The following is an 18,670-nucleotide window of genomic DNA, read 5'->3' on the forward strand; positions in this document are numbered from 1 at the left end:
GTGTTTACATGTAAATCATTACAAGGGGTCACATGTTTACATGTAAATCATTACAAGGGATGACTTGTTTACATGTAAACCATTACAAGGGGTCACGTATTTACATGTAAACCATTACAAGGGGTCACGTGTTTACATGTAAATCACTACAAGGGGTCACTTGTTTAAATGTAAACCATAACAAGGGGTCACGTGTTTACATGTAAATCACTACAAGGGGTCACGTGTTTACATGTAAATCATTACAAGGAGTCACGTGTTTACATGTGAATCATTACAAGGGGTCACGTGTTTACATGTGAATCATTACAAGGGATCACTTGTTTACATGTAAAACATTACAAGGGGTCACGTGTTTACATGTAAATCATGACAAGGGATCACTTGTTTACATGTAAACCATTACAAGGGGTCACGTATTTACATGTAAACCATTACAAGGGGTCACGTGTTTACATGTACATCACTACAAGGGTCACTTGTTTACATGTAAATCATTACAAGGAGTCACGTGTTTACATGTGAATCATTACAAGGGGTCACGTGTTTACATGTAAATCATTACAAGGGGTCACGTGTTTACATGTAAATCATTACAAGGGTCACGTGTTTACATGTAAATCATGACAAGGGTCACGTGTTTACATGTAAATCATGACAAGGGGTCACGTGTTTACATGTAAATCACGACAAGGGGTCACGTGTTTTCAGGTTATTCACGACAAGGGGTCACGTGTTTACATGTGAATCATTACAAGGGGTCACGTGTTTACATGTAAATCATTACAAGGGGTCACGTGTTTACATGTAAATCATTACAAGGGTCACGTGTTTACATGTAAATCATGACAAGGGGTCACGTGTTTACATGTAAATCATGACAAGGGGTCACGTGTTTACATGTAAATCACGACAAGGGGTCACGTGTTTTCAGGTTATTCACGACAAGGGGTCACGTGTTTACATGTAAATAATTACAAGGGGTCACGTGTTTACATGTAAATCATTACAAGGGATCACTTGTTTACATGTAAATCATGACAAGGGATCACTTGTTTACATGTAAAACATTACAAGGGATCACTTGTTTACATGTAAATCATTACAAGGGGTCACGTGTTTACATGTAAATAATTACAAGGGGTCACGTGTTTACACGTAAATCATTACAAGGGGTCAGGTGTTTAAATGTAAATCATTAAAAGGGGTCACTTGTTTACATGTAAACCATTACAAGGGGTCACGTATTTACATGTAAACCATTACAAGGGGTCACGTGTTTACATGTAAATCACTACAAGGGGTCACTTGTTTAAATGTAAACCATAACAAGGGGTCACGTGTTTACATGTAAATCACTACAAGGGGTCACGTGTTTACATGTAAATCATTACAAGGAGTCACGTGTTTACATGTAAATCATTACAAGGAGTCACGTGTTTACATGTGAATCATTACAAGGGGTCACGTGTTTACATGTGAATCATTACAAGGGATCACTTGTTTACATGTAAAACATTACAAGGGGTCACGTGTTTACATGTAAATCATGACAAGGGATCACTTGTTTACATGTAAACCATTACAAGGGGTCACGTATTTACATGTAAACCATTACAAGGGGTCACGTGTTTACATGTAAATCACTACAAGGGTCACTTGTTTACATGTAAATCATTACAAGGAGTCACGTGTTTACATGTGAATCATTACAAGGGGTCACGTGTTTACATGTAAATCATTACAAGGGGTCACGTGTTTACATGTAAATCATTACAAGGGTCACGTGTTTACATGTAAATCACGACAAGGGGTCACGTGTTTTCAGGTTATTCACGACAAGGGGTCACGTGTTTACATGTAAATCATTACAAGGGGTCACGTGTTTACATGTAAATAATTACAAGCGGTCACGTGTTTACACGTAAATCATTACAAGGGGTCAGGTGTTTAAATGTAAATCATTAAAAGGGGTCACTTGTTTACATGTAAACCATTACAAGGGGTCACGTATTTACATGTAAACCATTACAAGGGGTCACGTGTTTACATGTAAATCACTACAAGGGGTCACTTGTTTAAATGTAAACCATAACAAGGGGTCACGTGTTTACATGTAAATCACTACAAGGGGTCACGTGTTTACATGTAAATCATTACAAGGAGTCACGTGTTTACATGTGAATCATTACAAGGGGTCACGTGTTTACATGTGAATCATTACAAGGGGTCACGTGTTTACATGTAAATCATGACAAGGGATCACTTGTTTACATGTAAACCATTACAAGGGGTCACGTATTTACATGTAAACCATTACAAGGGGTCACGTGTTTACATGTAAATCACTACAAGGGTCACTTGTTTACATGTAAATCATTACAAGGAGTCACGTGTTTACATGTGAATCATTACAAGGGGTCACGTGTTTACATGTAAATCATTACAAGGGGTCACGTGTTTACATGTAAATCATTACAAGGGTCACGTGTTTACATGTAAATCATGACAAGGGGTCACGAGTTTACATGTAAATCATGACAAGGGGTCACGTGTTTACATGTAAATCACGACAAGGGGTCACGTGTTTTCAGGTTATTCACGACAAGGGGTCACGTGTTTACATGTAAATAATTACAAGGGGTCACGTGTTTACATGTGAATCATTACAAGGGATCACTTGTTTACATGTAAAACATTACAAGGGGTCACGTGTTTACATGTAAATCATGACAAGGGATCACTTGTTTACATGTAAACCATTACAAGGGGTCACGTATTTACATGTAAACCATTACAAGGGGTCACGTGTTTACATGTAAATCACTACAAGGGTCACTTGTTTACATGTAAATCATTACAAGGGGTCACGTGTTTACATGTAAATCATTACAAGGGGTCACGTGTTTACATGTAAATCATTACAAGGGTCACGTGTTTACATGTAAATCATGACAAGGGGTCACGAGTTTACATGTAAATCATGACAAGGGGTCACGTGTTTACATGTAAATCACGACAAGGGGTCACGTGTTTTCAGGTTATTCACGACAAGGGGTCACGTGTTTACATGTAAATAATTACAAGGGGTCACGTGTTTACATGTAAATCATTACAAGGGATCACTTGTTTACATGTAAATCATGACAAGGGATCACTTGTTTACATGTAAAACATTACAAGGGATCACTTGTTTACATGTAAATCATTACAAGGGGTCACGTGTTTACATGTAAATAATTACAAGGGGTCACGTGTTTACACGTAAATCATTACAAGGGGTCAGGTGTTTAAATGTAAATCATTAAAAGGGGTCACTTGTTTACATGTAAACCATTACAAGGGGTCACGTATTTACATGTAAACCATTACAAGGGATCACTTGTTTACATGTAAACCATTACAAGGGGTCACGTGTTTACATGTAAACCATTACAAGGGGTCACGTGTTTACATGTAAACCATTACAACGGGTCACGTGTTTACATGTAAACCATTACAAGGGGTCACGTGTTTACATGTAAACCATTACAAGGGGTCACGTGTTTACATGTAAACCATTACAAGGGGTCACGTGTTTACATGTAAACCATTACAAGGGGTCACGTGTTTACATGTAAACCATTACAAGGGGTCATGTGTTTAAATGTAAACCATTACAAGGGGTCATGTGTTTAAATGTAAACCATTACAAGGGGTCATGTGTTTAAATGTAAACCATTACAAGGGGTCACGTGTTTACATGTAAACCATTACAAGGGGTCATGTGTTTAAATGTAAACCATTACAAGGGGTCACGTGTTTACATGTAAACCATTACAAGGGGTCATGTGTTTACATGTAAACTATTACAAGGGGTCATGTGTTTACATGTAAACCATTACAAGGGGTCATGTGTTTAAATGTAAACCATTACAAGGGGTCACGTGTTTACATGTAAATCATGATGGGTTACGCGTTTACATGTAAATCATGACAAGGGGTCACATGTTTACATTGTGGCAAGTTCATTTTTTTACAGAAAGAACACGATACAATTCCACAAAATGTTTATTTAACGTCCCTCTGATAACAATACAGAGATTCTTTATATTTATTTATACGCATGGGCGAATGTAAAATTATGGTTTCCTTTTTAAACATCAATTGAAGGATTAATTGCAGAGAAGTGGTCGAGCACAGCGTTTGGTATGAGTGAACGAATGACAAGTCGCGTCTGATTGTCTCGTCACGTCGTGGCTCTTCCTCTGGACATTTTCAGATTGCATTGGTAATCTATGTGGCGCTGCTGGCACGTACACTCGCTCGCATGTTTACTCGGCCAGCGGAAGAACGTGCAACACAGAAGCAGATTACTGATTTGATCTGGCGAAGGGGAAGCCTTGGCTCAGACTCGAATGCTATTTCAACAAAGGCCAATTACAACATTTTGATACAGCTCAACACAACACAGTACTGGAAGCCTAACAATGATGGATCAAGCATACGTACATCCACATGTGTACGTGTGTGTGTGTGTGTGTGTGTGTGTGTGTGTGTGTGTGTGTGTGTGTGTGTGTGTGTGTGTGTGTGTGTGTGTGTGTGTGTGTGTGTGTGTGTGTGTGTGTGTGTGTGTATGTGTGTGTATGTGTGTGTGTATGTACGCATGTATTATTTTTATCATTATTCATTGAGTTAAATACAAACCAGGGATTGTAAAGGCTGAAAAAAATTTCTGGCTTTTTAACAGACCAGAACATCCACCACACACCTCTGCTCTCAGCTGTTGAGAGACCTTCGACTCAGTTCATCTCGTTTAAATTTGGATACAGACGTTTGTATTTTGAGCTCCAATTCAATTTGAGTAACTTTCCATCCGGATGGAGGGGTTTCACAGGAGGCACCGTGGGAGGAGGAGGAGGAGGAGAGTTTCACAGGAGGAGGAGTGGGAAGAAACGTGCCTGGATTTACATACACCTGTGACATCGTTCCCTTCTATGTCACGTGTTCAGCTGCAGCAGAATCGCTTACCGGGCATACATATGCACAGGAAGTTGCCGATTTGGTCAAGGCAGGTGGCGTCGTTGCGGCAGGGAGATGACTGACATTCGTTGTTGTCAATCTCACAGCGTGGTCCGCTGTAGCCCTTAAGACACTTGCAGCGGAACGAGCCCATGGTGTTGATGCAACGTCCGCCGTGCTCACACGGAGAGCCACCTGCCGGGAGATGAGGGACCGCAGGCATTATTGAGTGGGCCTCATCAAGACCTGCAAAACTAACCGATTACTTTTCTCTACCAACTGCACGTTATTAGGACAGTGACACAACTTTCCTTAAAAAAAAAAATTTTTTCACGAAATGAAATAATTTAATAATGTGCTCATCCGTGTGTAATTGGGCGTACGTAATATACAGGATACATTGACAATTTATTAAACAAGCACAAATCTGACAGCAATTCAAACACATAGTAAGTATGTTACGTGCGCTGTTTTGCATCTTTTCTGAGACATGGCTCTGCTTGCGGTGCAGGGCCCGATTCCCACCCGATACCACCGTACCCATGGTGCACTCATCGATGTCGACGTCGCAAGCTCCACCAGTATATCCCACAGGGCAAGTGCAGATGGCATGGCCGCTGATGGGGTTGGTGTCGCACATGGCGTCGCTGTGGCAAGGGTTGCTAATGCAGGTGTTGTCCAGGTGGCAGAGGATACCTGTCAGGCATGCATTTCAGGCAAACTCAGCGTGTGCTCAGTAAAGTTTCCTCCAATGCACACTCCGGTTGGTGAAGCGATGCGAGTGCAAGTGCAACTGCTAAATGTTGCTGATTACCAGTGTAAAATCATCTCTTAATATGCAGCTCAAAAGGACACTTGATGTGTACAATGTCTTTGAATAGACGCCAGAAGAATTACTCGGCATTAATTGCGCCGTTACCCAGGTACCGTTTGTGAACACTTCCCTGTGATATTTCACTTCTTACAACCAACAGTGACAAAACAGGTTTGGCTTTCTGTGTTTGGCTCTCCAAGGCTCGCGACGCCGTGAGGCTGGCAATAAATAAGTAAATCAAATCACTGGAGCAATACAGGGATTAATCATAGGCAGCTCTCAGGCTGCTACATATCCACAAAAGTTATGCAACTCGCAGCATCGGTGGGCCCTAAAGTTAGGGGACGGTGCCGTTCCGTGTCTCGTTGCGTCGGTGCGCCATAAAGTCAGGCGATGGCGCCTGGGAACGGAAAGCTTGCTTATCCTGGATGAAAGCCAGGCCACTGACCCACAGCAGCTTGCTGCTGCAAGCAGCGTTCAAGAGTCTCCAATGAAATCTTTGGCATTTTATCCACGAGAACGGTCACCAGCACAATGGAATTCCAGTGCCACGTCGGATTCGGTTCCCATTCCTAAGTGGCGGCTTCAATTTTCTGTATCAGCAGAGGACACGTCGATTGAAGGAAGGCAAAAACGAGCTGTTAGGGTTACCCGAAACCAAGTTCCCTGCTGTTCGTTTCACTCATCATAAAAAGTAAAAAAAAAAAAATATCCACATGTATGTCCAAACTAATCCAAGAATGGTCGGCCGTTACGCATCCATGGCACGGTGAACGTTGAGCCAGCTGCGCCCACGCTCTGTTCAAATACTTCAATCCGTGTCCAAGTGCATGTTCTCCTTACACTGCGGAAACACACAGCTGCAGCTGCTGTGGTTTTCCCAGAGTTCTTCCTCGGTCATGGTGAGGATAAGGAACCACATCGACCCGGAAATGTATGACTTTACCACCAGTCGGGGCTTAGGGAAGTGCAAGGTGAAAATTGCATCAACGATGCTCAACGCATCAAGCATTGAGGGAATGAAGGGCTGCATTGAGGAAAGCCAAGGCATGACGTAGGATCTGGAACTAATACTCCGCTCCTTTCGCAGTTTTCGAAGCTTATGTTAAACACAGGTCGATCTCGCTGAAACAAGCAATCGGGAATGAAAGTGCAAGGCCTTAAACGTTACAACACAAAGTTAATATCAGTTGAGGAAAAGACATACGAGATGTAGATGTTCTGTCAACACCTACATGACGTGCTTCGCTATCAGGTGTGCGTTTCATGTTCAAACTAAGCTCTTGTGTAAATGTAAAAGGGTTTGCACGAACACGACCTACCAGTCTTTCCCACAGGGCACTCGCAGTAGAACGCGGCGACACGATCATGGCACGTGGCACCGTTATAGCACGTGGCCGTAGCACAGTCGTCGATATTTTGGCTGCAGTCAGGACCGGTCCAGCCGTTGACACAGACACACGCGTAGCTGCCCGGGGAGTTGTGGCAAGTTCCACCATTGAGGCAAGAATTGGGTTGCAGAACACATTCATCGACGTCTTTGGTACAGAACTGGCCTGTGGACCACGTGCATGGAAGGGGACAGCAAGACTGAGATCACTTTTCAATGGTGTGCTTTCCAGCATCTACCACCAGTATTCAGCATAACAATAGCTTGTCTCGCAGTTCAACGGTGAGAAAAGTGAATCAGCTATATCACAGTAATAAAAAAGATAAACTATATCAAATCATCCACAGTAATTAAAAATGAACTCTCTTGTACTCAATCATTTCATGTCCCATTAAGTTAAGGACAGTAGCTCATTGGGCAGGGCATCTGTTGTTGTTGTTGTTGTTGTTGTTGTTGTTGTTGTTGTTCAAGCTTTCACAAATTAGCTGGCCAGGCCTGAAATGAGACTGGAGCTGGTTAGGACAGGAATTTGGAATTTGTTCAGGGTACGGCATTAACTCGCCCACTCTTAATTGATAAACACCATGGGATCTTTGACGTCCACCGCCAATCAATGCGAGAAGGCATGTCACCTCGTTGGACGTCGTATACGATAGACGGCGCCAACTGCAAAACACCAGGCCGACAATTTATAATCGCATCTGGAATCAAACTCAGACGAGACTGCTCAAATGTGAGTTTGCTCGCAATTGCTCATCTTGTCAAGCTTCATTGAGAAATAACAAAACAGTAAAAGCAAGTTCGTGCAAATAGATAAACTAACTTGATATACATTGTAAAGCTATCCAGCAACTGGATTATTGAACCCAGAAAACCCAGGATTTGAAACCACCCCATCCATCCAGGTGTGGATGGATGGGGTGATGAGCAGGAGAGGTACAGGTGTTGGGTGGTAATGGAGGTGATGGTGAGGAGAGGTACAGGTATGGATGGATAGCGGATGAGGAGGAGAGGGACAGGTGTTGGGTGGTAATGGAGGTGGTGGTGAAGAGAGGTACAGGTGTGGACAGATGGGGGATGAGGAGGAGAGGTTCAGGTGTTGTGTGGTGATGGAGGTGGTGGTGAAGAGAGGTACAGGTGTGGACAGATGGGGGATGAGGAGGAGAGGTTCAGGTGTTGTGTGGTGATGGAGGTGATGGAGGTGATGGTGAGATACACTGGAACAGTTTTCTTTGGCTGGAACGCAGATAACAAGCTCAATTAAACTTCATAAAATCAAACCAAACAGATTCACACAAAACAAAATAAAAGGAAACTTTATGAACTCAAACTCGGTCAGGTGTTTATCAAACAGAACAATAATTACATTGTTTTTACCTCTTCAATCAATGACATGATCACAAATATTGTACACCAGGATATGTTTCTGAATATGGATTATTGTTGAACAATCATCAAGAAAACTACATAATTAGAGTTTCACAAAAACATCAGACTTATCGGTCAATCCCAACAAAGTGTTACCTTTCATCCGATAATGGCTTATTGTCGAACAGTCATCGACAAATGTGTAAAGTTTGTGATCATGTGTGATCATGTGTGAAGTTTGTGATCACGTGTAATCACGTGTCATCATATGTGATCATGTGCGTCATGTGTAACCATGTGTAATGTGTGCGGTCATGTGTGATGTTGGTGATCATGTGTAATCATGTGTAATCACGTGTCATCATATGTGATCATGTGCGTCATGTGTAACCATGTGTAATGTGTGATCGTGTGTGATGTGTGATCATGTGTAATCATGTATGATCATGTATGATCATGTGCAATAACATGTTATCATGTGTAATCATATGTAATCATATGTAATAAAGATGTACTTTCTGATGCAGTTCACCTCATTTACCACACTCAATGGTGTAATGGTTAGAGTGTCCGCTCTGAGTCGGGGAAGTCAGCCGTTCGAACCTGGCCGAGTCATTCCACTTTTAAAATGGTACGTGCTGCTTACTTGCTTGATGCTTAGCATTTAAAAGGATAGAGCACAGAGAAATAACCAGAGGTTGGCAATCATTGTGCAGACTTCATGGGCCCTAATGGCCTCCTCCTGCAGTGAGGTTTCTAGGAAAGGAACCATTATTTAGTTATATGTGCATTGTTATTGCATGCAATATCTACACGACTCTTGATATACCGAAAGGTTTGTACTCTACAGCATGCACAGACCCATCCATCCTCATACTCCACAACATGCACAGGCCCATCCTCACTCGACAACATACACAGGCCCATCCATCCTCATACTCTACAGCATGCACAGACCCATCCTCATACTCTACAACATACACAGGCCCATCCTCACTCTACAACATGCACAGGCCCATCCTCATACTCTACAACATACACAGGCCCATCCTCATACTCTACAACATACACAGGCCCATCCTCATACTCTACAACATGCACAGGCCCATCCTGTGAGCCAAGGAAGTGCAGCTGGCAATGGATGAAGCCAAAACCTCCGACTGCAACTCCAGGAAGCACCTTGTGGCCCGTGGAGGCGGCCGTTGGGGACGTTCCCACGCAGTTTCTTTTTCTCGTTCTTGGGCAGTTATCGTCCCTCCATCCCCCCCCATCTCGTTCTCCCCGATTCTCCATGCACTCCCACTCACGTCACAAGAATTTCCTCCCTCAGGGAAGGATTCCTTCATTTTCGAACCAGTGCTCACTCCCATTCAGATTCTCTGTTCACATCATGCTGACTGACAACGTTCACCATCGCAGCCAGCAGTAACAGAGTGAGGAGATGTTACAAATCCATTACAATATGTGCCCAGCACATGGCGAGATGGCTCGACTTGTGCCTCGAAACATGTGCTTATTGGGTTTAAAGGGACATGGTTCAAATTTTCCGTTAACCTATTGAAACACAAGTTTTTTTTCTCTTTTGCAAAAAAATTGTGTTTTCTGCCAAAATGGTGATGGAAAAGAACATAAATGTTGATATCCCATGGATTTTTCATCGTCGTACGTCCATCAGCGATTATCGCAACATCCTCGTACTTTCGTGAGAAGGACATGAACAGGCAAGATGTGCTCAAGCAAAATGTAATAATCACATCGAGTGAATCCAAGGAATGTGAAAATCAGGAAAACGTTCACATTCGGTGAGTGAACGTGCAAAGCCAATGGAGGTTGGTCAAAGTGAAGCGAGCAGCTACCTGCAATATTGGTCATAAATAGAACATTCGTTCCCCCAAAGGAAATGCTTGGGGAAAGAAAAGCCAAAGAACAGGACAGCAGATGTAATTGTTGGCACATTTATAGAATAGAAAAGGACAAGTCTGGAGACGGCGATGGTTCACGAGCAATGTACACGGTTCGCCTTTTTTATTTTTTGACCTTCGAGGGGACGCCACGGGCAAACTGGCGGGAATCGGGAAAAACGTAAATGATGAAAGTTGTCATACTCGAAGGGCACTACTTGCATACCAACTTTCATTCGAAACAGTTGAAAACCCGAGGAGCTCGATGCCCAATTTATTGATTTTTTTTACATTTTCTAAGTTCATGACCTTGTGACCTTGACCTTGGGACGAAAATGAAAAATCAAGCTCCGTGGAGCTATGCAGGTGCTATTGGGCTACCCAAATACTGAAACCCCTGCCAGATTCGACAAAACCCCCCTCAGAGAAGATGTAACTTGAAATCGGCTACCCCCTAAAAACACATGTTTTTAGGAGGTGGCTCCGCCCATTCTCAGGAAAACACAATGAGATCATGATATAAACCTCCCACCCAAATTTTATCAGGATCGGATCAAAACCCACGGAGCTATGCTCGGGACAGACAGACAGACAGACAGACACACACCCATAACGAATATAGTGGTCATTTCGAATGAACGTTGGTATGCAAGTAATGCTCTTCAAGTACGACAACTTTCATCATTTACGTTTTTCCCGATTCCCGCCAGTTTGCCCGTGGCGTCCCCTCGAAGGTCAAAAAATAAAAAAGGCGAACCGTGTACATTGCTCGTGAACCATCACCGTCTCCAGACTTATGATTATTAATACCACAGCACAATAACCCCCCCCCCACTTTGCGGGCAATCCTGTTCGAAGTGTGCAACACATACTTCTGACGCATTCCTTTATTTGGGCAGTGTATAGGCAACAGACCGCTGCCTCAATTGCTCCCAAAAATTGATTTAACCTGCGTTACGTATAACAAGCAATCTTACTTAAACTAACATAACAGGCACCATCAGGATCATTCCGTGGAAGGGTAAATAAGTAAGAAACAAAAGAGAAATTTGGAGGCGTTCGTCGACCTCTGTGCTCGCCCAATGTTTTCCTGCACTGGGGAAAGGCGACTGGGATAGAGAGGTGTCGCTGTGCGGCCGGGTTATTCTTCCACCTCGTCCTGTGCCGCTCAACTTCATCCCGTGGCGCTCCACCTCGAACCCACCACCAGGAAGTCCACTGGAAATAACATCAACAAAACCTCCACCCAAAATAACCTAAAAAACATATAACACGATGTTATACATGCCAAGCGAGGCAGAGCCCAGCATCCCCGGCAGGTGTGACCGTGCCGCACAGCAATGCATATCTTCGTCTCGTGTTCCGAGTGCACCGTGCCCATTGGCCCAGAGTTCTCCTGCATCCTGCCGTCACCCTCCTCGTGAAGTCATTGAACCGGAAATGGCTTCATTCATCTTCGAGGCAGGCCATGGGGCCGACCTCCCGACTTAATGTGGGGGCAGCATGCATCACTCCCTGCTGGTAGCGCAAGCGTCCTGGAGGGTCGTGGATGGTTCCCCGAGCAGCACGATGGTTGCCGCCGACAGGGAGGAACTACAGAAATGTTCGCGCAAACTTGCGTTAAACGACGGCGAGCTTGGTTGGTCATGGTGCTCTGAAAGTGGGTGAAGTGGCACTCCAAGCAGCTGTGATAGTGGTTGCTTTCATCAATAACAGGTGAGTGGTTGAGATGGCGATTCGTGTGGTGTTGTAGTTGAAGACTGTTTGGAATGGCGCCACAGTGGAAGAGTGATTTTTGAGTGGAAGAGCAATGGCTGAAGTGGATGGCGCACGAGCAAAGCGAGATGATGGTTGTTAGTCTTGTCATGTGGAGGTAATTGTAGTATTGTGGTGGTTAAACTATGGTTGAGGCAGCGTGGTTGAATAATGGTGAATCGGGTGAGCGAGCATTTGGAATGCGAGCGAGCGATATAATCTGAGTCTTGTACGATGTTTTATAAAGTCAAGTCAGCGATAAAATTTCATGGATGACTTTATCAGAGATTATTTATGTCGCAGCGAGGTTACAGTGGTGGATGAAAGTGGTATGGCGGTTGAGTTCTGGCATGAGATTTGAATGGGGTTTTGGCAGCAATATGCTCATGAAGTGGCGTGCGCAGTGCCTCACTTATTGGTAGTCGTGGTGCGTGCCCTTGATTGTGGTTTAAATTAAAAGAAAGAAAAATGGGGAGAAAGTGGGGAAAACCCAAACTGATCCATCACAATGCATATTCCCTTTGTAACCCATTAGACCCAAGGGAAGGACGTGATCTGGAACAAGTAAGAATGAAATAACTATCTTGGGAACCGCTGCATGTTGGGTGCTATTACTGGGGAGTGACAGTTCGCAGAGCCGTAAAAATATACATACATACCTACATACATACTATACACATACATCACACATACATACATATATACTATACACATACATTACATACATACATATATACTATACACATACATTACATACATACATATATACTATACACATACATTACATACATACATATATACTATACACATACATTACATACATACATATATACTATACACATACATTACATACATACATATATACTATACACATACATTACATACTAAAAACATACATAACATACATATACTAAAAACATACATAACATACATACTATACACATACATTACATACATACTATACACATACATTACATACTATACACATAAATTACATACATACTATACACATACATTACATACATACATACTATACACATACATTACACACTATACACATACATTACAGACTACACACATACATACATACTATACACATACAATACACATACATCACACATACAAACATATATACACATACATATATACACATACATCACACATAAATACATACATTACATACATACATATATATATATACACACTATACACATACATTACATACATACATACAAACATATATATATATATACATACATACTATACACATACATTACATACATACATATATACTATCCATATACATCATACATACATACATACTATACACATACATACTTATATACATACATACTATACACATACATCACACATACATATTTATATACATACATACTATACACATACATCACACATACATATTTATATACATACATACTATACACATACATCACACATACATACTTATATACATACATACTATACACATACATCAAACATACATACATATATACTATGCACATACATTACATACACATTACATACACATTACATACATACATACTATACAGTACACATACATATATACATACCATACACATACATCACACATACATCATACATACTATACAAGACACATACATACATATACAGTATACATATACACATACATACATACAATACACATACATAAATATATACACATACATACATACATACATCACACATACATCTAATAAATAAAGCTCTTTCTAACCACTGACTGACCGACTCACTGACTCATATTAAAGATCGCTACCTTCCAGATGAAGTGGAAAATTGATATTTTGTGGGCCGATGGACATCGAAGCTGTTATACTGGGAAAAATCACAGAATCATCAGAAAGAATCCATAAATGAAAAAATAAATTAATGATAAAAAACAATGAAGGTGAGCGACCTGAGACGACGGAGAAGCATGGTTCGTTATTGCTTACAATGTGTAAGCATACCCCGCTAGTACATACATACATCATACTTTCACTCTATTATACATAGATAAAGGATTTCAACAATGGTGGCCTCGTGACCGTCAATGAAACAACGTGTGAAAAGCACGATGAGAGCCCATCGCTTCATCACATACCTTCTTGTATCTCACACATCCACAGGTTATTTTGTAATTTCATCTAAAGAAAGAAAAACACAATAATGGACATGGTGGTGCCAGTATGGGACCTTCAGACACAGGAAGGGAGTTGGTTGAAACTCATAAGGGCCATTTCCTGGTGGTGGTAAATTGTTTAAGAAGCCCTGTTTCATTGTAAAAGTTAAACATGAATCACTAATGAATCCTTGGGTCACCGTTTGCCATCCCCGTGCCTCATTTTAAATGTAAAATATGGAGTCATGTAAAGACCACCGAAGAACGTTCCAAAACCATAAGGTTCCACTCAGGTTGCCACGGTACGTTCCCACGCCTGGACGGCTCACTCACATGGTGGCTTGGGAAGGAAAACGGCAACGGCATATCCTCAGTGCTGTGCAGCAGCAGGGCCACAGGCAAGCCGGTCCCAAACACGAACATATAAGGTCAAACAACTCAGAGTTTCGGCTTGATATTCCTGCAACCGTTTGGTTCCCACGTGCCATTTCTCCAAAAACGTTGCTCATGCTGCATCGCTGGGAATGTTATCGTTTTCTAACATCTCAGCTGGCCAGAACTAAGAAGTTCATTTTCACTGCATTTTTGGTTCGATGTTGGTATTTTAATGTCAACGATTCTACCGCCTCATTTTTGGTCTCGCAAAAAAAAAAAAGATTATCCGCATCGCACCCGCTGCCCTCTCTTGGCTCTGCCCCTCCCAGGTTTGCACAGGTGGAGCAATTTTTTTCCCTTCATTTTTTTTTTTCAACAAGGCTGCCATATCACATGACCTATGACGTCACACTCATCATTAAAACATTCCACATGAGTACATGAGTACACCTCTGATCGTGAAATTTTCATGTCAATCCGACAAGTGGTTGCGGAGAAATGTGTGGACAAAGACAGACAGACAAACAAATGGACCCAAATACAATTCCCTCTCCTCTGGCGAGGGTAAGTAGCATGGTGCTATTGAAGGTGTTATGGTAAGCATTTGGTTTATCTGCTCTGCTGCAATAGTATACCCATGAGAAAGACATTCCAAAAGCAAAACAGAACAAATTTAAATTCCTGGTCCGAAAGTGTGACAAATGAAATGGAAAAGGGAAAGGGAATATTTCGATTTGTGCACCGCGTACGGGCCATGCTGGCCATGCAAAGCTCACCTCGACGGTGGATGTGACGTATAGCGCGTGTTTACTCGTGTGCTGTGGCTGAGTTTACAGTCAGGTGCGGTGGAAGGAAACGCTACAGACGTGCATGTTTGACAAAACGAGCTGAGCCTCATTGTGACGGATTTCCGCACACCTGATGTTCTCCTTTCCTGTTGTGTCTTCACTATGACATGGCAAAAATAATACAATAATCGGGGTAATATCCATGGGTGCTCACCTGGTGGTGGCTGGAAACCAAAACCAGGGAAACCACTGGTATGCGTGGATGACCCACAAAATATTTAACGGGGAAGAAAGTAAACACCTATGGATTTTTTTTGTCATGGTGCAAACAAACTTTGACACATCAAAGGTGATGAAGGTTGTGGTCAAGTTTCATAAAAAATTTGTGTGTGGTTTGAGAAGTTTCAAATGTTTGTGGATGGACGGACGGACAGACGGATGGACGGACAGACAACGCGCCATCCCATAAGCTCCCCGGAACTAACATGTAAACTCCCTGACATGTAATGGCATGCAATAACCTTCTGCTCTTCGAAATAAGAATACAGGGCAATATTTCATTTCCATCATCTAAATGCAGATTGAACAGCCGTCTCCTTATCTGAGGGTCTGCATGTGCATGCTCCAAGATGCAGCCCCCCTTCCCCAATCCAGTGCGAGAAAGTAATTTCGGTTTTCTGACTCCATGAGGAACCGAAAGCAGATGAGATGACTCAATATTGAGCACAACACTGACTCAGACATCCTGAGTCATCAGACTAAAATAGACAATTTAATGTCTGTCGGTCTGTCTGTCTGTCTGTCCATAATGCATTTGGTCATTACTTATCCAATCTCAAACAAACTTGTCAGGGGGACTTGAGGTTGGAGCGATTTCATTTGCCCCCTTGGTGATTACAGATGGTCCTCAAACCTCCCAAAGGAGGTTTTCTGCCTTGCACAACCTCCGTGTTAAGGTGTATAAATCGATTATCGTCGCGGTTCGTGGGGCACACCTACCAGAAGTACATATTATTAGACCCACAACCTATTCAGTCAATTCTGTCCAACGTATGATTACCTTTTTAAACAATCGCTAAACTGATATTTAACACGAAACTGAACGAAATTTGTAGGAAATCCGACGTCCTTGAGGGATTCCATGCTTTTTGCATCCACCACAGATGAACGGACCCAAGCCGTCTTGACTTGCTAGGCCTCTAGGTAGGCCGCTAGCTCAACCGCAATGATCTAAGCATCACGAGCCCCATAACCAACCATCACTAGCATTGACTAATATTCACCTGAGGGAAATTTGGAAAAAAGTGGACGTCGACATGTATATTTACAGGTAGGCGGTGCATCGGCCAAGAGTCGCTGGTCCACTCACCTTCCAGAAGTAACATATATTTTCACCACAAATTAATCAATTCTATCCGATGATAATGGCATAATGATAATATTGGTGTGATTAAAAAATAATAATATTAATAATCTTGTCAATAATAAAAGTAACACCTTAAGGATATCTCACTCTCTCAATCAGTACGCTAATCAACACAAACGTGCTCCTTCCTTCCTCTCAGCACACCTCCCCTTCTTCCCAACCCCTCAAATCTTGTACCTCCACCTCCGTGCTCCCTTCTCCACCAAGTCTCATTCTTCTCGTCTCCCCACCTCTCCCATCGCTCTCCTGCACCTTGGCCGTGCCTGCTCTCATCGTCTCCCCTTCCTCTCAAAGCTCCCCTCTCAACCCTCCCTTGCAAAGCAACCATCACACTCTTCCCCCTCCAAGCTTCCCTCTCACCTTTCTCAAAAACTCCCCCCTCTCACTTCTCCATCAACTCTCCCCACTCCCCCCTCTCCCTCCAATTTTCCCCCATCACACCCCCTTCCCAAAGTTACCCCCCTCACATCCACAAAGGTGCCTCCTTCCCCCTCCCTATCTCTTCCATCTCATCACACCACCTCTTTCAATCTTCAACTGCCCTCTGCCCCTTCTCATATTACTACCCACTGTTCCTCAACCCATCACCACCAAGCCTTTTCTCCTCCTCATCCAGCCCTCTCCCAAGCTCTTCTGCAATCCCCCACACTCTTTCAATAACTCTCCTTACCTACCCCCCTCATCGCTGGTACTACCCCCCCCCCAACTGCACCCAAAGCCTCCTCCCCTCCCTCTTCATTAACAGAGTGGACCTCAAACATTCAGGGCCTTCGTTCAAACCTGACAGATCTTTCCAGACAGGTTGCCACTGACAAACCAGACATAATCTGCTTAACATAAACTTCCCCCTTCAAAATGTCTCTGACTCCCAAGTATCTCTCCCAGGTTACTTCCTCCTCCGGCATGACAGACCTGAACCTCGTCATGGCGGTGGAGTTGCTCTCTTCATCAAAGGCTCTCTTCCTCATTCATCATGCACTGCCCTTTCTCCCCCACACCCCCAGGAATACCTTGAGCTACAGCTTCCTGTCCACTCCCACCTCATGTTTATATGTGTGTTGTACCATCAACCATGGACCCACTTCTATCCTCTCATCCCAACTCTCTCATCCCCATATGTGGTGGCTTCAACTGTCATCATGCCAGTTCGCTGGGTGTGGGAACCCCTCTCACCTGCCATGGCACTTCAGGAAAAGACTTCTGTGACTCATTGGGACTGACTCAATCTGTCAACTTCCCAACCTCAAGCAATGGTACACCATCTCTTCAGCATCTGATTTTGACCAATTTCCCTAACCGTATCTGCTGTTCTTCCTCCGCTCTAATCGCTTCATCTGACCAAATGCTTGTCAAAGTGGATATCTCTCTGCCTGTTATTAGAGAACCACCTCAGTGCCATCTGGAATTTCACTCAGGCTCACTGGAAGGAACTTCAAGAAGGTCTCAAACTTCGAGACTGGTCTCCCATCTCCACTTACTCTGACATCAACTCATCCTGGGAATTCTTTCGGAGAAACTTGCTCTCTCTTGTGCAAAGATTTATCCCATCTCAGCTTCAGTTGTCCCCCCCCCCTTCCTCCCGCCCATGGTTCACTGAAACTTGTGGCGAGGCAGTTGTCCTGAAACAACTTGCCTTTGCATCATGGAAGGTGAAACCAAACTGAAGGCAATCTCGGTTCCTTCAAAGAAGCTCAGAAGTGTGTATCTGC

The 18,670-nt window shown here is 43.0% G+C and overlaps 1 protein-coding gene across 2 annotated transcripts in view; it reads right to left on the bottom strand.

The window, feature by feature from the left end:
- The window catches only part of LOC147035907 (uncharacterized), a 176,416-nt gene that overhangs the window by 60,231 nt on the left and 97,515 nt on the right, over positions 1-18,670 (bottom strand). For both annotated transcript variants that reach the window (XM_085847993.1, XM_085847992.1), the window contains exons 6-8: positions 7,138-7,371; positions 5,542-5,697; positions 5,011-5,196 (exon numbers count right to left, since the gene is read on the bottom strand). In XM_085847993.1, coding sequence (XP_085704119.1) covers positions 5,011-5,196; positions 5,542-5,697; positions 7,138-7,371 — 576 coding nt within the window. The remainder of the gene's footprint in view (positions 1-5,010; positions 5,197-5,541; positions 5,698-7,137; positions 7,372-18,670) is intronic.

The sequence above is a fragment of the Eptatretus burgeri genome, chromosome 1 (assembly GCF_056783735.1).
Source record: "Eptatretus burgeri isolate ZD-2024b chromosome 1, Ebu_testis_v1, whole genome shotgun sequence".
NCBI lineage: Eukaryota > Metazoa > Chordata > Myxini > Myxiniformes > Myxinidae > Eptatretus > Eptatretus burgeri.